This window comes from Apium graveolens, chromosome 2, assembly GCF_009905375.1.
Source record: "Apium graveolens cultivar Ventura chromosome 2, ASM990537v1, whole genome shotgun sequence".
Taxonomy (NCBI): domain Eukaryota; kingdom Viridiplantae; phylum Streptophyta; class Magnoliopsida; order Apiales; family Apiaceae; genus Apium; species Apium graveolens.
In genome coordinates, this window is record NC_133648.1 from 112,651,159 (window position 1) to 112,671,656 (window position 20,498).

At 36.6% G+C, this 20,498-nt stretch overlaps 1 protein-coding gene across 2 annotated transcripts; it reads left to right on the forward strand.

Annotated features, from left to right (window-relative positions):
- The first annotated feature begins 15,501 nt into the window (after positions 1-15,501).
- Positions 15,502-17,806, forward strand: LOC141707754 (uncharacterized). 2 transcript variants are annotated; one of them, XM_074511097.1, is made up of 2 exons: positions 15,502-15,766; positions 16,189-17,806. In XM_074511097.1, the coding sequence occupies exon 2, from the start codon at positions 16,218-16,220 to the stop codon at positions 17,466-17,468; it is 1,251 nt and encodes a 416-aa protein (XP_074367198.1). In that variant the 5' UTR covers positions 15,502-15,766; positions 16,189-16,217; the 3' UTR covers positions 17,469-17,806. The 2 variants fall into 2 exon arrangements, with proteins under 2 accessions (XP_074367198.1, XP_074367199.1); XM_074511098.1 differs by having other exon boundaries at positions 15,502-15,756.
- Positions 17,807-20,498: the final 2,692 nt, after the last annotated feature.

The following is a 20,498-nucleotide window of genomic DNA, read 5'->3' on the forward strand; positions in this document are numbered from 1 at the left end:
GTCATGGCTAATATGTTTTATGTTTAGCTTTCAGATCTTGTGTGAACAGGATAGATCAGTACTTAACTGTTGATCAGTACTTATACTGGAAGTCAGGACTTAAGGATATCAGTACTTGTATTATCAGGAGATAATCATCAGAAGATAGATATCAGAACTTAAGTGCTGAAGGACAATCAGATAAGGACAGTAGCTGATTAAAGGAAAGAAGATCGAGATAAACATAAGAAGAGATATGCATGAAGAAGGAATTCCGTGAAGAATGGAATACTTGGAATAGAAGATATCTGATTGATATATTTTAGGAAGCAGAATTATCTTCCATATCAATTAGCGATTATCTTGTAACTGTGTAGTATATAAACACAGGCATAGGGTTTACACTATATGTGTTATCATTATCGAAGTTATTATTCTATATAACCCTAGCAGCTCTCGTGATATTTGTTCATCACTGAGAGGTAACAGTTCCATATTGTAACAGAGTTTATTGTTTCAATAAAGTTTGTTTTCTGTTACTTAAGTTCTTTAAGTTCGATTTGAGTGTACTATACACTGTATTCACCCCCCTCTACAGTGTGTGTGTGACCTAACAATTGGTATCAGAGCCTATATGTTAACATACATACAGTTAAAGATCCAAACACAATCATGTCGGACACAGAAACTCCAACTAAGCCTACTAAAACTGAGGAACCACCGAAGACACAAATTCAGAGTCGGTATGAGACCATCAGAGTCCCCATACTGAGACCATCTGAATATCCCATATGGAAGGTAAGGATGACCATGTTCCTGGAAGCAACAGATCCAGAATACCTTGATAGAATCAAGGAAGGTCCTCACAAACCAACCAAACTCGCTGTTGCAGTTGCAGGTGAAGCAGCAATGACCGTACCAAAGGAGAAGAGTGATTATACTGCTGAGGACATAGCATCAATTGCTAAAGATGCTAAGGTACGACACTTACTGCATAGTGCCATTGATAATGTAATGTCAAACAGGGTAATCAACTGCAAGACTGCTAAGGAGATATGGGATGCTCTGGAAACAAGATGTCAGGGAACTGACACAATTAAGAAGAACAGGAAGACAATACTCACTCAAGAGTATAAACACTTTGACTCAAAGACTAATGAGTCATTGAATGATTTATATGATAGATTTGTCAAACTTTTGAATGATTTGTCATTGGTTGATAAAGAGTATGATCTTGAAGATTCAAACCTTAAGTTCCTGTTAGCTCTTCCTGAATGCTGGGATTTGAAGGCAACGACAATAAGAGACAACTACAATCTTGATGAAACAACTCTTGACGAAATCTATGGAATGCTCAAGACACACGAGCTGGAGATGGAACAAAGAAGCAAGAGGAAAGGAGGAAAGTCAAGGACAGTTGCTCTTAAGGCTGAAGAAGAATTCCCCAAAGCAGCTTCCTCAAAGAAAGACAAGGGTAAAGCTCTTTTCATAAAGTCTGATACTGAGTCATCAAGTTCTGAGAGTGATGATGGCTCAGATTTTGAAAGCTTGCCTGAGACTGATGCTGATGAGGAGATGATGAAGCTGTGTGATCTTATGGTGAAAAGAATCACAAAGATTGCATACAGGAAGTTCAGGAAGGGAAAGAAGGTTTCCAGGAAAAGCATAAGTTCTGATAAGAAGAATTTCAGAAGATCTGAAGGCAGAGGAGGAAAGTCTGACAGAGGAGATTATACCAATGTTAAATGCTATAACTGTGGTGAGAAAGGCCACATATCTCCTGACCGCAAGAAGGTAAAGGGTGACAGAGGCAAGGCTCTTGTCACAAAGCAGAAAAGCTGGACAGACACTTCACACTCTGAAAGTGAGGAGAACTATGCATTGATGGCAAATGCTGATAAAGAAAGTGCTGAGAGCAGTTCTGAAGCTGCTGAAACAAAGGGCAACAGGAAAAATATTCTAGTTCTGGACAGTGGATGTTCAGGTCATATGACTGGAAATAAGGCCCTGCTATCAGACTTTGTGGAGAAAGTTGGCCCAAGTGTTTCTTATGGAGATGGCAACATTGGAAAAACATTGGGATATGGCAATATCAATCTTGGGAATGTCATCATGAAAGAAGTAGCTCTGGTCTCAGGACTTAAACACAACCTTCTGAGTATAAGTCAAATCTGTGACAGAGGTTATCATGTTGATTTCTTTGAAGAACACTGTGAAATTGTGAGTAAATCTAAAGGCAAAGTTGTTCTGAAAGGATATAGACGTGGTAACATTTATGAAGCTAAGCTTTCAACAAGTACTGATGGCTCTGCAATCTGTCTGTTAAGTAGAGCATCAATTGAAGAAAGCTGGAATTGGCATAAGAAACTCTCTCATTTAAATTTCAACAATATAAATGAACTGGTCAAGAAAGATCTTGTGAGAGGATTGCCAAACACAGTATTTGCTCCTGATGGTCTTTGTGATTCATGTCAGAAAACTAAACAAAGAAAATCTTCATTCAAGAGCAAGACTGAATCATCAATTCTTGAGCCTTATCATCTTATACAAGTTGATCTATTTGGTCCAGTAAATGTCATGTCTATTGCAAAGAAGAAGTATGCGTTGGTCATAGTGGATGAGTTCACCAGATATACATGGGTGTATTTCTTGCACACAAAAAGTGAAACTGCATCTATCTTGATTGATCATGTCAAACAGCTGGATAAAATGGTCAAAGATTCTATGAAAATTTTAAGGAGTGATAATGGCACTGAGTTCAAGAATTTGATAATGGAAGAGTTCTGCAAAAGCCATGGAATAAAGCAGGAATTTTCTGCTCCTGGAACTCTACAGCAAAATGGAGTTGTTGAAAGGAAGAATAGAACTCTCATTGAAGCTGCACGTACAATGCTTGAAGAAGCAAAGCTTCCAACCTATTTCTAGGCTGAAGCTGTGCAGACTGCTTGTTTTACTCAAAATGCAACACTCATTAACAAGCATGGAAAAACACCATATGAGATGGTGAAGAAAAAGAAGCCAAATCTGAAATATTTTCATGTATTTGGATGCAAGTGTTTTGTTCTCAAGACTCATCCTGAACAGCTATCAAAGTTTGATCTAAAAGCTGATGAAGGAATCTTTGTTGGATATCCACTTTCCACAAAAGCCTTCAGAGTCTATAATTTGAGAACAAAAGTGGTCATGTAATCTATCAATGTCTCTTTTGATGACAAGAAGATCACTGGTCTTAAAGATTTCGTTGACCATGATCAGCTGAGATTTGAAAATGAAGACTCATATTCTGATACTGAAAATCCTGACAGTCTAAGTCCTGATACTACAAACTCTGACGGATTAAACTCTGATGTTATTGAAACTGTGGTGACTACGTTAAAGGAAGATGCACCTATGCAGGGGGGGCATACTCAAGATCCTACCACATCTCAAGAAACATCAGAACATGCATCTGGCTCTTCAAGTTCTGATTCGTCAAGTTCTGATAAGCCAAGTTCTGATAGTGCTGAAAATCTTAATTCTGAAGAATCCAACTCAGAGAGCATAGTTTCAGGGGGAGCATCAGAAAATGAAAATGAAGATAGCATGGATCATGGGGGAGCATCCAGTTCTAGAGAAAACATTCCATCTGCAAGGAAGTGGACAAAATCACATACACCTGATTTGATAATTGGAAATCCTGATGCAGGTGTCAGAACTAGAACAGGTACTTCAAATGAGTGTCTATACAATTCTTTTCTCTCTCAGACTGAGCCAAAGAAAGTAGAAGAAGCTCTTCAAGATGCTGATTGGGTGCAAGCAATGCAGGAAGAGTTGAATGAATTTGAAAGAAACAAAGTCTGGACCCTAGTGCCAAGACCAAAGAATAGATCTGTTGTTGGTACAAAGTGGGTATTCAGAAACAAAACTGACAGTGATGGCATAATTACAAGGAATAAGGCAAGGCTGGTTGCAAAAGGATATTCTCAACAGGAGGGAATTGATTATGATGAAACATTTGCACCAGTTGCTAGGTTAGAAGCCATAAGGATATTTTTGGCTTATGCTGCTCACAAAAAGTTTACTGTCTTTCAAATGGATGTGAAAAGTGCTTTTCTCAATGGAGAATTGGAGGAAGAGGTATATGTTGAACAACCTCCAGGTTTTGTAGATACCAAACATCCAGATTATGTCTACAGGCTTGATAAAGCACTTTATGGACTTAAGCAAGCTCCTAGAGCATGGTATGAGACTTTAGCTCAGTTTCTTCTGGAAAGTGGATTCAACAGAGGGACAATAGACAAAACACTGTTTTACCTCAACCATGGAAAGGACTTACTTCTGGTCCAGATTTATGTTGATGATATCATTTTTGGATCTATAAATGACAAACTTTGCAAGAAGTTTGCCAAACTAATGCAGTCAAGATATCAGATGAGTATGATGGGGGAGCTTAGCTATTTTCTGGGCCTTCAAGTCAAGCAGAATGAGGAAGGCACTTTTATTTGTCAAACCAAGTACACCAGAAACTTGCTAAAGAAATTTGGAATGCAAGATTGTTCAAGTGCATCCACTCCAATGGCCACTGCAACAAAACTGGATAAGGATACCGGTAAATCAGTAGATATTACTGACTACAGAGGTATGATTGGCTCTCTACTCTATCTAACTGCTAGTAGACCTGATATCATGTATGCTACCTGTCTTTGTGCAAGATTTCAAGCAGATCCAAGAGAACCTCACTTAACAGCTGTAAAAAGAATCTTTAAGTATCTTAAAGGGACAGCTGCTCTGGGATTATGGTATCCTAGAGAATCAGATTTTAAACTAATAGGTTACTCAGATGCAGATTTTGCAGGTTGCAAAATTGACAGGAAAAGCACAAGTGGAAGCTGCCAATTTCTTGGAGGCAGATTGGTTTCTTGGTACAGCAAGAAACAAAAGTCAATTTCCACATCAACTGCAGAAGCAGAGTATATTGCTGCAGGAAGCTGTTGTGCACAGATTCTTTGGATGAAGAATCAGTTACTGGATTATGGGTTAACATATTTCAAAATCCCTATTTACTGTGATAATCAAAGTGCTATTGCTATGACAGGTAATCCAGTTCAACACTCTATGACAAAGCACATCAGCATCAGGTACCACTTCATCAGGGAACATGTGGATGAAGGTACAGTGGAATTACATTTTGTTCCCACAGATCAACAGTTGGTAGATATCTTCACAAAACCATTATGTGAAGCTACTTTTACAAGATTGGTAAATGAACTTGGAATGGTTTCAGGTTCTTTCTCTAAATCTGCTTAGTCTTGTTCTGTGTTATCAGACTTTATGCTCAGTATTTACAGAATTAATCTCATTGTATATTATGTGCTTAATTGATACATGTCTTTAAGTACTGACTGTTGTCTGATATATGTTTCTAAACTCTGATAAGTGATATGTCTGTTTAAGTAATTATTCAATCCTATGAGGATAACTGTGCTAGATACTGACCTAGTAGTCTTCAATAAACAAATGATTCCATGGAAGAAGTAATTATTTCAGTGGAAATCTTATGACACTAGCAAATTCTGATAATTGAGCTTAGTTAAGTTCACTTTGTATATCTTATTACTAAGTCACAAATTAGAATAATGCTCCTCATCTGCTAAGTTCTGATACTAGTAAAACTGCTGAATGTACTAAGTGCTGATAAACCTCCCTTATCAAAAGAAAAAGCAAAAAGATCAAAGAATTAAATCAGGTACTCCTTTGAGATCTAGAGTAAAAATGTGGAAGGGACGACCCAAGTGCATTGCTGGTATTAAGTAAATATGCATCAGAAAAGCAAAATATTTTCTTGGTGACTTTTCACACTCTATGATTACTGGAGAAATACTCTGAAAATAGCATAAATTCTGATAAACAGTCGTGACTCACTTACATTGAGAAGCCACTGTACAATAGAATTTCAAAAGATGCATAAAATTAGCACAAAATAGTTGAGGTGGACTCAAGCATAAACTCATTCTTCAGTCGGTTTCAGGACAATGACAGATCTTTAGCAAAATTTTAGTTATGCCTTATTTCTAAGATGTACTGCAGTGAATCAGACTTTACTCTTTGTCTGTTTTTAGCTTAATGCACACACTAATCACTCCATCTGAATGATGAAAATTTCTGTGGTGGTCTATGTTATTTTAGATAAAACAGTCAATATGTCATTATTGCACAAATTCTGAGGACAAGTTCTAAGTTACACGTTCTGATGATTAAGTTCTGACGTTCATAACTCAGAACTTGTATGAGGATTTACTAAGATGGGCATTCCTTTTTCGAGTTAAGAAATTATGTTCTGATGACTGTTAAGTTCTGGTATAGGTCTAAGTTCTGATTTCTCAGTCTAATCCTTTACTTGGCTTATCTTTGAATAAAATTTGATAACAGTCTCAGTTTGTACTCAAATATGTTGAAGTGGAAGATTAATAGTCACTATGATTAGGATTAATGGTTTTGTACTTGAACAGTCCACTGTTTCTTGTGTCTTGTGCGGTCTAGACCATGATTCCTCTTTCCAATGACTGTTATTCTTTTTCAAAGTCTAGGGAGCCGAGGTAGAATTAATTCTACCTGTCAGCATTAAATATCTTTGCGTCTCTTGGCATTCTCTTGCCTATATATGCAACCACTTCACATCAGTCTTTCCATCTCATTCTTCTCACACACTTATCCTCCTTCTTCTATCAAAAACACAATGGTTCGATACAACATGTTTTTGAACAACCAAACCTTCACAATGGAGCTCAGTTGTGCCGAGTGGCAGCAGGAGTGGCATGTAACATCCATTCCTGAGGAGATTTGGGATTCTGTCCCACAGGAGGTGCTAACTCACCTCCTATTCTTCTATATGGACTACCATCGCCATCTGGAGCGATTGGAGGAGGAAAGGCGGGAAGCTATCCGTCAGCAAGAGCGAATCATACGACTCGCCATCTTGTTCGTCGAAGATAGGAAGAGGAAGATGACTTAATCTCATCTTCTTCCTGTTCTTCTTCATCCTCAGCTTTGTCAGGCTTCTTAGCTAGGACTAAAGCTGTTGACGTTAGGATTAGAAGCTTAGGGAAAATCTTGTATTGATGTAATTTCCATTTCATATATGTATTGACTTGATATATTAATGAAAACTTTTTTTACTTCAAGATTTTGTCTCTGAGTTATTTTATCTTGTGTTGATAAATCCTGATTGATATTCTGATGACCATTTAAATTTTGTTTTTATTTAAGTTCTGATTCTCTGTCAGCACTTATTCATCAAAATTATCTCGGTCATTTTTAACATGATTTATTTTCAGAATATTAATGTTGCAGTGACAAATAATCCAATCAGTGATAACGGGTTAAAATTTGAATTGTTTCCCTTGATAAATGGAACAGTTTTTCCTTGAAACTCGGCAAATGGGTAAGTCATGATTACTGTTTTCTCGAGCCCAGTAACTATCCGTTATTACTGCATGTCTGACAGGTGTCCAACGGTAATATTTTTTTTGTATAAGTACAGCAGAGAGAAGATTTCTTTAATCTTTTTAATTTCTTCATCTTCTATCTCTCTTCTTACTTTTACTCTCCTTCACTTTACTATTTCCGTTGTTTTCATACAGATATTATATCAAACACCTATCAGGCATACTTAACTCTAAATTTTTTCACATGGCACCAAAGGATTTAATCATTGATGGAGCTAAGTTTGTTCCAAATAACTATGCTGCAATTCTTGATCATGCTGAAGCTCCATCTGAATTGCACTTTGTGCAAGATCTTCTTGCACATAGTGAGGTTGGGTACGCCTTAACTCAGCCTGAATTATTTTCAAGTCAACAAGTTCTGAGGTTCTGGAGGACTGGCGTTTTTGATGATGGTGGTAACCGTGGAACTCCCAGTATTATCTTCCAAGTGGGTGATTCATCTTTTGTAGTCACTCCTGGTACAGTACGCAGGGCTTTACATCTTCCCGAGGATTGTACTTTCTCAGTTCCAGAGGACTCAGCCCTTCGGGAGTTAATGGCTGAATTGGGATATGAAAAGAGTCTGACGAAACTTGGACAGTTGAAACGGGCTAATATCAGAAGAGAATGGAGTTTCTTCTTTGATTGCATCACCAAAGCTTTTGGGAACAAATGTTCAAATTTTGATGCTATCCCAATTCTGAGTCAGCACATAGGGTATGCTATTATCCATCAAACTCATTTTGATTTTGCAACTGGAATAATTGGTTTTATTGGGGATAGGATGACAGAGGATCGAGATGTTGTTTATTTTGCTAGATTCTGTCAACTTATTTACACTTACTGTACTGATGAACCCCAGTTAGTCGGCACTCAAACCCCACCTTTTAAGGTTGCAAAAAGGTACTTTAACGACCTGATAAATGCTGACACAAAGAAATCAATGGTGAGACAATTACAGATACCTCAGTCTATGAAACAGATTCTGGTAAATGCTGATCCTGCTACTTACAAATCTGTTTACTCAAATGTTCAACCAACTCACCATAACCAAAATCCATCAACCTCAGTACCTACCTCTCATTCTACTCAACCTACCCTCAAAACTTATCTCAAATCCTATCTCTCCACTTCACAGACTGCTCAACCTTCTTCTTCAGCACCTATTGTGAAGCCTACATCCTCTAAGCCAAAGAGAACAAAGACTGTTCCTCAAAAACCTCAAAAGAGGAGGAGAATTACTTTGAGAGATGAATCAGATTCTGAGGATCAGATTCCTTCTTCAGAACCTGTGGTAGATGAAGCTGAGAAGGCAACTTCTCAGAAGGATTCTGCAATTGGGGGTTCTAGGCTTCTCAAGAGGCTTAGACGTATGACAGTTCCTGAAACTCCCAAGAAATCCAAATCAACAAGGAAGTACAAGAAACAGAGGGCACAAAGGCCAGTTTCAGATGATGAGGAGGAAGCAGCTAAGGAAGGGGATCAGGAATCTCTGATCTCACAAGACAAGGAATTTGCTCCAGTCACTTCTTCTCCATCAACTCCATCTCAGGAAGCTGTATCTGACAAGGCTAATTCACCTTCTGTGTCTCTTGTTGATCCAGGCACAAGTGCTGAAATTGATATTCAGAACCTGGTTGTGCCTGAAATACTTTTCTTAGAAGCTCCAACGACAAATAATCCTTCCACAACACCTGTTACTGATGCTGTTCAAACTCCTGAGTTATCACCAACACCTTCTCTACATTAAGATGCTGATGATCAGATTTTAGGTAAGCATCAGGATATGGCTGTTGATCAGAACTTAGTATCAGATCAGCAATTAGAGGATGTTGAAGCCTCCATTGCTACTCACACTGTTGTCTTATCAGAAGATACTGATTCTCTAAGTTCTGATGCTGCAAATGTTGGAGATACTGGTGAGGCTGCTACAACTGTAGATGCTGATGAAGCAGGTCCTTCAGGACATACTCCTCCACTGACTCTTCCTAAGTCTGAACTGGTAAAGGAGTTTGTTATCAGGGATGTACCAGTACCTTGGAGTGAAACTCCTGCAGGTCAGGAGTGGACAAAGGAATGGAACTCAGTTTCATGTGTTCCAAATGCTTTACATCTTGCTGAGCACTTGACTAAAGCTGATGAAATGTTACATTCTGATGATTTTAAAACCCAGCTTAGAGTCACTGCATTGAGTACTAAACATCTACAAGGTCTTCATTCCAACACTCATGCAGAGCTACACAAGATTCAGGAGAACTTTATCAAACAGGAACAAGTTTGGAAAATTGATAAGAAAAAGTTCTTCCAACCTACCATTGACAGGGTTGCTTATATTGAGAAAACTCAAGAGAAGCAACAAGCTCAGATTGATCAAATTCTGACAAATCAAGCTTCTCAGCAATCGCAACTTACTGAAATCCAGAACTCAGTGGAACTACTTATCTCTCTTTTATTACCTGCTGATGCTAAAAAGGGGGAGAAGGTAATTAAGTCCAAATGCAAAACCAACAAGACACTGCAAGGAAAGGATGATGGAAAAGATGACCAAGGAACCTCTGGAATGGGTAGTGGTCATAGTCAAGGTAGAAGGTTTACATCAAGACAAGCTAGTCACAGAACAAGTTCTGATACTGGGAAAAGAATAAGTTCTGCTGCTGGTAAAAGGATAAGTTCTGATGAACTTCTAGATCTTGATGAGGAAATGTCAAGACAGTTATTTCTTCAAGAAAATCCAGGGATGGACTTGGAAAGTTTAAAGGAAGAAGAAGCCAGACTTAAATCAGAGAAAGTCACATCTAAATCTGAAGCTTCTGGTAAAAAGTTACTTCCAAAACCTAAAGGCATTGTGATCAAAGAAAGGATACATACTGAAGAAACTTTGGCTAGATCACAACCACAGATAGATCCAAGATCCAAGGGTAAAGAAAAGGTTGGTGAACCTATCAAGCCTTATGTACCTCCTGAGGAAGAAGAAATTACTGATGGAAAAGATGATCTTGCTCTGACTTCAAGAAAAGTTCTTAAAACAACCTCTGACATGGCTCAAGTTGTTCAGAGTCAAGAAATTGTAAGTTCTGATATTCAGAAGAAGCAAGTAACCTCTGACAGTGCTCAAGTTAACTTGATATCAGAAAATAGATCTAAAACACTCCTACCAGGATTCACTAAAGCAAAACAGACTCAATCTTTGAAGACTACTCCAAGTGGTTTTGAAGCAAGAGTAGTTACTAGAAAGGAAGCTAGAGATAAAACTGGATTGGGAAGTGCTGATGAAAGAAGAGTACACAACACTACCGATGATCCAACTTCCTTGAGTGAACCAGGTATTGGAGCAACTCCTGAGAGATTGAATCAACTGGAATTTGTACAGATGGTTTACCATACCTACTTGAAAGAATACATCATGTTGTATTTCATGAAAGATGGTAGGGTTTATCATATAAGACAAAATGCCATTCCTTTGAAGTACTTTGAAGAATTGGAGCATGTACTTTTCTTACTTCAAGTGGATGACAGAATAACAGAGACTGCTGCAAACTACTTAAAAGAACAGATTCAGAGACAGAAAAGGCTTTATTCTGTTAAGTCTGACAGCAGATATGTTCCAAAGTACAGAGATCACAATGGTGATATTGTTGATATGAAGCCTAATACTGCACAGATCAGAACGTATCTTGGTATTAAGGGACTTGAATTCAATCTTGAATCTGACAAAGCTTATGTTATAAGACTAGATCAGGAGTTAAGGAAAGCAAAGATTAATGATCTCAGAGCTGCAATCTTTCAAACTGGTGAAGATACTGCAGAGCTTAAAGGTGTTAAAAAGAGAATGATTGATGAACTAAGATATGCTGAGAAATGTTTGTTGAAGAACTATCTCAGAACAACTCCTGACATCAGAGAGATCAGAAGATGATGAAGCCAAGTCGAAGATCTACAACTGCTTAAATTCTGATATTTATACAGATTGAAGTTGTTATCAGAAGTTGAAATTGGTAAAACTTTAAGGACTGTAAGTTGTAGTTATCTAGTCTATTTCTCATATATTTGTACTTAATGTTTTTGACATCATCAAATATTTGTTTAACTTGTATATTTTGTTAATTTACAAGTTGGGGGAGATTGTTAGATATATTTGATAATGTCATGGCTAATATGTTTTATGTTTAGCTTTCAGATCTTGTGTGAACAGGATAGATCAGTACTTAACTGTTGATCAGTACTTATACTGGAAGTCAGGACTTAAGGATATCAGTACTTGTATTATCAGGAGATAATCATCAGAAGATAGATATCAGAACTTAAGTGCTGAAGGACAATCAGATAAGGACAGTAGCTGATTAAAGGAAAGAAGATCGAGATAAACATAAGAAGAGATATGCATGAAGAAGAAATTCCGTGAAGAATGGAATACTTAGAATAGAAGATATCTGATTGATATATTTTAGGAAGCAGAATTATATTCCATATCAATTAGCGATTATCTTGTAACTGTGTAGTATATAAACACAGGCATAGGGTTTACACTATATGTGTTATCATTATCGAAGTTATTATTCTATATAACCCTAGCAACTCTCGTGATATTTGTTCATCACTGAGAGGTAACAGTTCCATATTGTAACAGAGTTTATTGTTTCAATAAAGTTTGTTTTCTGTTACTTAAGTTCTTTAAGTTCGATTTGAGTGTACTATACACTGTATTCACCCCCCTCTACAGTGTGTGTGACCTAACAGTATTTAATTTCGATTCCTGATTTCTCTTGATACACTGAATATTCTATTCATATTATAATACATCACACATTATATTTATCCTGATATATTCTGATATTGGGATATATCCAAGCATACCGATTGTTCTGGTTGCTAAACTGTGGACTGGATGGTAATGATGAGAATCATGTATACACTTGATCCTATGGACCGGGAATTAACCGGATCCATGTTTTGGGCCGTATAGATCTATACATAGAGGTATAGATCTACACTATATCCTGACTGATCCACATGATATGGGTGCGAACTTGTGTCCAGTCTAGTTTATTGATAATCGCCGATAGTGTTCTTCATTATTTCCTTACAGGGTTACATCTTTACAAATACAACCAGATTGCCAGTTCATTTAGTTTTTTAATAATATTATTTATATATTGTGGACTTGCTGATCAAATTATGGCTCACCCCTTTTGTTGTTATTCACTTTTTCTTTTTCAGTCAAGAAATAGAATGAAACATATTCAGACTCACTGTTAAAGAAGCGTGTCAAGCTGCGGGACACTCTGGCACCAAAGGTGCTGATCCCGATAAAAGAGGATGTTATATATATTTGTGATGTCATGTCTAATAATGATTTGTGTTTAGTTTTCAGATCTTGACTAACATGACAAATCAGGACTTAACTGGAAATCAGTACCTATACTGGAGTCAGAACATAAGATATCAGAAGATATTTATCAGGAGATAATATCAGGATTTAAGAAGACTTTCAGATAAGGAAGACGGCTGATTGAAAGGAAAGAAGATCAAGACTAAAAAAGAAGAGATATGCATGGAGAAGAATTCTATGAAGAATAGAAGACTTGGAAGAAAAGATAACTAATTGATATATTTTAGGATACAGAATCATATTCGATATCAATTAGAGATTATGTTGTAACTGTGTGGTATATAAACACATCATAGGGTTTACACTAGATGTGTTATCATTATCGAGAATATTATTCATTGTAACCCTAGCAGCTCTCGTGATATTTGTTCATCACTAATAGAGAACGGTTCCATTGCAATACTATTTTATTAATAAGATTATTATGTGTTACATACTTGTGTTCTTAATTCGATTTGATTGTAGTATACACTGTATTCAACCCCCTTCTACAGTGTGTGTGACCTAACAGAGGAAAGTTTTGAGCCACCTGAGCAGGTGTAATATAGATAGATATGGTGCGTGTTTGGAATAAAATGAATTTATCTTAAAACTTGTTTAGATAATAGATTGTAATAAAGAGAGTTCTATGAGATTTTATATTTGGGTTTGTAATAAAGATAGTGTGTTGTTCTTTTCATACCTCAATCTTAAAAGATCCTGGATAGATGTAAAGGGGTTAGATATATGTTTGCATAATTGTTATACATGTTTGTATTATATTGGAGATTAGCAAGTAACCCCTAGATCTAGACCCCGGATTTGGAGGGCGTTACAACTTCCATCCAATCAGCTGTGTTTATTCCCTTCTTCTGTATGAATTGATGCCCTACTAGTTCCATGTTTATTACACCTGCTTCTTGAATTGCTTAATTGAATCCCTCTATCAGTCAACTTGGGTATTGAGAACCCCCCAATCTTCTCTCTTACATCAAGCACATTGTTCACATCTTCTATAACATACCAATGAAGATTTAAGTCTCTAGCAAGATTTAGAAGTAAATCTCAGGTTCTTCATCTTAAGGCTCTTTTAGGTTCCTCATATAGTCCAGAAACGTCATGAACCCCCGTTCTCCATATTAATTTTTACGTTAATGTGATTAATAGAAAATCCCATCAACTCAACCTGCCCACTCTCCTTCCATAGTAGATCAAGACCTCCACTTCTTCCTATAGGGTCAACCACGAACATGCCCTGGTATCCCAATTTAAGCCGCATCTATTCCATCTTTGACTTCGTCGCTAACGTTTCACACAAAAATATAATCACGGGCTTTTCTTGATGTACTACGTCAAAAAGGAACTACATATTTCAAGGGAGACACACCAATCAGTAGTTCTAGTTGAGTGTATTCATAATGATGGGCGGGTCTGCTCAGCAGATCCCGCCAGAAGCAAGTTTTTTGAACTCGAGTTATCCATTTTACCGTTATCTGTCAGTTTTCCAATCCCCTCTAATGGGGTCTCAAAAAATATTTCATAGAATCTCTCAATGTTCTATCAACCCACATATAAAATAAAAGGCGGGTATTCCTTCGTATTTAAAATTTACCCAACACCAATTTGTTTGACGTTTTCACAGTTTCATGCATCTTTTAAAGGACGAGACAAATCAATTGTAACACGAACTCGCAGATATTCACGCCAGACTCCTACAAAGTTGTTTACAGCAGATTCAATAAATTTTATAACGTAATTACCCATATCTATTACCACTTTCAGGGACATGAAACCTGCATTCATCCCGTGAAGTTGAACCCACAGATCTAGTTTATTAATATTCAACAAGCGTGGATTATATCCTTTTTTAATACATTCAAATATCAAATGAAACCTACCAAAAGTACAAGGACTACATTCTATCACCTGTGCAATGTCCACCTCATGATAAAGTTGGAACACATGCCGATTCCATTCACCTCTTTGATATATACTCCCTTTCCTGATCTCTAGAGTGCTGCCATCCTATGTTGCATTTCCTGGAAATCGATGGGTGAGTCGGTTAGAATTCTGCCTACTAGACACCAACTGACATCAATTTCAAAGAGTTTTTATGTATTTTTCACATGCGAAATGCCTCCATCCTCCTCATCATACAATTTGAATCTTGCAAAGTTTGCTTCCATTTCTTGTACTGTATTTTGATTACTCTATATTTTGTAAGTAAACGACAAAATACATCTAAAATAAAAAAGCGAATCAAGGACTAGGTTTTAGAGACTTTTTTAACCATGGCATAAGCCAAAACTTCCATAAATTTTAAGAAACTTGAAAAAAAGAATGAAGAGTTTGCAACACAGACTAATTCGACATTTGTACACTATAACATAACCTTTTTCATTTTAAGAAAACAAAATTTATTTCCAAATTTATAGCTCAGTACCCTTTTTGTTCAATGATAACTAATGCAACACATTAAACTTCCCAATATTCGTAAAAAAATATATAAATTAATGAAAATCACTAAAAACATAGAATTTCAGTGCATGAAATTCCAATTATTATAATAAAATAAAAGAAATGTAGCCCAAAGATAATATGAAAAGGGGTCCAAGTCCTTTATGTGCAAGTAGAATAGGACACAAAAGTAGGGTATGAAGGGAATCTAACCCCACCCTTTCCTCTTGGGCTTTGGCAGCTGGCCTTGTACTTCTACTCCCTACTACTAGAATTACAATAGACTTCCCCATTCACTTCTCTCATCTCTTATATATTCACAATTACACACATCTTTCTCTAAATAGATATTTTTATTTATTTTAACAAATCGCTGCTAGTCGACTCAGTCCAATGGCTCATTCGGCTCCAACTCGGTTGCCAACTCAGAGCTGAAAACCCCTCTTTTCTCTATGTTGGATCTACACTTCTCAGCTCATTCAAATCAAGGTCTATATAAGTATGTGTATGTATGTGTTTTTAGTAAAAAGCCCTAATTTTTTCATTTCTTGATTATTGTTTGTAATTTTTGTTAAAGTTTTGTGGGTTTTTTGATAATTAGGTCAGAGAGCTTCAATGACCCAGCTTTATTTTCCCTTTTTGTTGTTAAAGTTTTGTGCTTTTTAGCGTTTGGTGCTTTAATTGTAAAGCCCTAATTGGATTCTTGATTGGAATATTAGGGTTTGGATCTGTCTGACTAAGTCAACAAAGTTTGCTTTTTTACTTTGTTTTTGAGCAAATTTTGTTGTTCTGATTCTGTTTTGGTGAAGCTTTTTAGCTTATTTTTGGATTAGGGTGGGTAATTTTATTTGGGTATTTGTTAATTATTGGATTGGAGTGTTGTAATTTTTGGTTTTGTGGGTTTTGTATTGGTCTGTGTAGAATTAAGGTTTTGATTTGTGGGGTTTGGTATGGAAGACGAGATGCCTAATACGATGAATCTTGATTTGAATTTGGGGCCTGTGGTGAATCCTGATGAGGAGATTGGGTCTGGTGAATCGATGAACTTGGAGGAATGGTTGGGTAGGCCGGTGAATAGGCTGCGAGAGACCTTTATGAGGCAGAGAGCTTCAAGGCCGAGGGCTGGTCAAAGGTGGCGATCGGTTTGGAGACCGGTTCCTATTCCTCCTGAGACGAGGGACCTTGCGTTGGAGTTAATGGCGGGTGCTGGTCTGGAATTGGGTGAGGGAAGTGTTGCCCCTGAGGAAAGACCTAGTGAGGAAACTAAATTGTGTGATATTAATAATGGGTATTTGGAAAATGAGGCATTGGGAAAGAAGGATAATGACGAAAAAGGGAATGGTGATGAAGGAAGCTTTTTTGATTGTAACATATGCTTGGACTTGGCTAGGGAGCCAGTAGTGACATGTTGTGGTCACCTGTTTTGTTGGCCTTGCCTGTATCGGTGGTTACACCTTCACTCTGATGCTAAGGAATGCCCCATATGCAAGGGAGAGGTTACCCTGAAGAATTTGACCCCTATTTATGGTCGGGGGAATAACAAACAGGAGCCAGAAGGAGAATCAAGTCTTAAGATCCCCAAGAGGCCTCAAGGACGGCGGGTTGAGAGCTGGAGGCAAGCTTTTCAGAGAAATGCATTCACTATTCCAATGGAGGAAATGATTCGGCGTCTTGGAAATAGATTTGATTTAAGCCGGGATGTGGCACAAGGAAATCCTCGAAATTCTGGCAGCCCACGTGTATCACCTGAGAGAAGTAGTAACTTACTACTAAATCGTTTTCTGACCTCTAGAGGAATGCGGAGAGAACAGAATGTAGGTTTACCATCAGAGGAAGCTGTTGACTTGACACAAACTAGTCCTACTAACTCAGAGGTAGTGGAAAGTCTACAAATTCCTCGAAGATCACATCCACATCGAGCTGCAGTTATATCCAATTTTACATCTGCATTGAGCTCTGCTGAAAGACTAGTTGAGTCTTACTTCCGCAATCATCCTATAGAAAATGTTGATGATCGAGATTCTGTATCAAGTATTGCTGCTGTGATACAGTCAGAAAGTCAGACAGTTGATACTGCAGTTGAGATAGATTCCCGAGTGTCACTTTCTACTTCGTCATCAAGAAGAAGACATGATGCTTCTAGAATCTCAGACGTTGACAGTGGAGATTCTCGTGCCCCTAGAAGAAGGCGGCTTAATTGAACTCGTGTCCTGTTGCCTTCCCTGTTGGAGTTCCTTAAGAATATCTTGCACTTTCAAAGTACACTGAAAGACTATATCCGTATGACTTTTTACCTCCGTATGTAAAAGTGACTATTCTTGTGCACCTGAAAGGGGAACAGTGTTCAACTACATCCGTAGACTATTGTCCAAGAATCTTTCTAGCATACAGTTTTTCGCTATCTTTAAATAAGCTCATGTTGCGTTATATAGGGCTTTGTCCTCATTAGACTCTTTTCATTTCAATCAAGTGTCTGCCATGAATAATGGAGAAGCTTTTATAATATTTGATAAGGATATGCATTATGCAATTATGAAGATGGTATGTGTTTTATGATAGGATGTTGCTAAGGATATGCATTATGCAATTATGAAAATGGTAAGTGTTTTTTGATAGGATATGTGTCAACTTTCAATGTGTGTTTGCTGGTTACAGGTATATAGTATTCTTTTTCTTTAAATGATTTCCAAATTGTTACCTTTATATGTAAATTTATATATTGACAACTGACATGGAACATTAAACCATTTTTCTTGCTTAGACTTGATATCGGAGGGTAGAACTTCATACTATATGTATATATGACTAAATTTGTGGCATATTGTGTGCCGTGCATCTTGATTTAAGATTATCTGCTTGTGCTCTTATCCATAAGAGAACTCATACTTGTTACAGAAACATTTGGCCTACAACTGAGATCAAGTATAGAAACATCTGGCTTGTGTATGTGACCTTTTCTTGTTAATGCACTTGTGGATGTAATTAGCAGGAAGAGCTTGCTAAAATACTTCGCTCTGGAGACACTAGACAGCATCTTTGATAACTATTATGTATGTTCAAACCTTGGTTGTTTGCATGTTTGAAACATTTGCATTTTACTTTTTAGTATTACCAGTTTTTGCGTGGCACCAGTGTTAACTCAAATTCGGTATGCATTGTTAGGGACAACACATAGCAAGAGTGTTAGACTCGAAAGTTCTTAATTAGGAGACACTTCGGACCTTGTTTGGTTTTTTTCTCTTTGGGCCACGGGCATGGGAACATGTCATAATAGGAACAACTGAACAAGCATATTATCTTAATTTCCGTAGAAAAATTAGCAATTAAACTCAAGTCGAGCATGGTTTGTTATGGACTTGCAAATCGGTTGTCCTTTACTCTTAGTATTATTCTTTCCTCATTTTTACTTCTGTCTTGTACTCCTATCTCGTTTTTTTTTTTCTACATCTCGGGTAGTGTGGTCTGTTTTTTGGTTCAAATTGTCCCCTTTTTTTGTTCAAGCACTAAAGTGTAAGTTTTGTGCTTAGTGACTAGTGTTTGGGAGTTGAGGTGCATGGGTATGGATACCAAAACTGAAGAGTTCCGGTGACAGCTGGGCACTGCATTTCTGAAATGCCATTTTCTTGATTGCATCTATTTTACATTCTTGTCATTGTTAAACTAAGAAAGCTCACCCAATGTATTAAGAAACCCTGGTTGTGTGTTTTATACATTCAAAGCCTGTTTTCATGGTTTGTAGGCTAGATCATGTACTGTCGTCAGATTATAAAAGTTATTTTATCTAAATTTCTTGCAAATTGGTAATTGACATTGGATGTACATGAGATTTGAGTCTAATTGGATAGAACAATTAAGGTAAAACAGAGAAAAGAAATAGTATAATCAAGACGAGGATGGCTCCGTGGACACAAAAAAAAAAACGAAAAAGACAAGGATGTAATTGTGTTGCTGAAGCCTCAATTTTTAATGTCAACACAAGACAAGTGCTCCTTTTGAGCTTTGCTGTCACGGCCTGCCTGATACGAGATGAGCTCATTTAGTAAATTACCCCTTTCTGGCTCCCCCTGGTTAGCATACAGCAGCAATTTATTCTGCGCAACTTATTTTGATAAAATTCGAATTCAAGTTCCTTGTATAGATGATGAGGGGTTGACCTTTTGTGTTTACATTAGCATACTATTCTGCATATATACTTTTGACAAACTTACTTTAACTTGAGCCTTTCGTTTAAGAGTCCTTTTGAGTATTCTTTTGAACAAATTGTTACATTTTATTTGTAAGACTTAATTGCACTTTGCAACCCCTACCTTTCATTGAATAACAAAACTATATACTTACTTTCAAGAATACAGTTTGCAACCCCTAACTTTAGACATCAAATACAATATGTATCCCTTTAACCATTTTGTTAAAAATATTTATATTGTGGAGGGTAAAATTGAAATCCAACAAAATATTTAAATAATAATTTTAATTTTTTTTAAATTAAACTAAAATTTAGAATTTCAAATTATAAAAATTATATTAATGTCAATTATTTTATTACTCGGTATAATTTTTAAAATTTTAAAATTTAGAAATATTTAGAAACTTTATGATTATATATATAAACATATATCTTACTTAATAAATATATTTTAAGTATTTAACATTATGATTAATTTAGAGTATTACTGATAGAAAATAACTATATTTTTTTTCATGTAAAAAATGCATTAAAACAAATATTTTAACTAATTTGAAATTTTAATTATTAATATTAATATCTTAATTTCAATTTTATAAGCGCAAGGGATGCATGTTGTAGTTGATATTGAAAGTTAAGGTTTGCAAACTGTATTTTGCAAAGTAAGTATACTGTTTTGATTTTAAATGAAAGTTCGGGGTTACAAAGTGCAATTAACTCTATTTATAATTTGACTTTCAAACATCATCTAGTTATTTATTTTGTCAAGGTTTATATTTTGACTTTCATACATAATATATGCTTGGCAAAGGTTGTAATCTAGAAGTTTTTCAACAAGCGTGGGGTGGTAATATGGAATATGGATGTGCCACCAAAATTTGGACACTTTTTTAGGGAGATTATGCACCGGAACGTTACCTCCCAGATCTTTACTAATGTCTCGTCATTTGTTCGAGGAAGCAAAATGTCCTTGATGACAGATAGAGGAGACTAGTGTATGTAGGTGCAAATATTGAATGTGGTGAGTATGTTATAACACAATGCA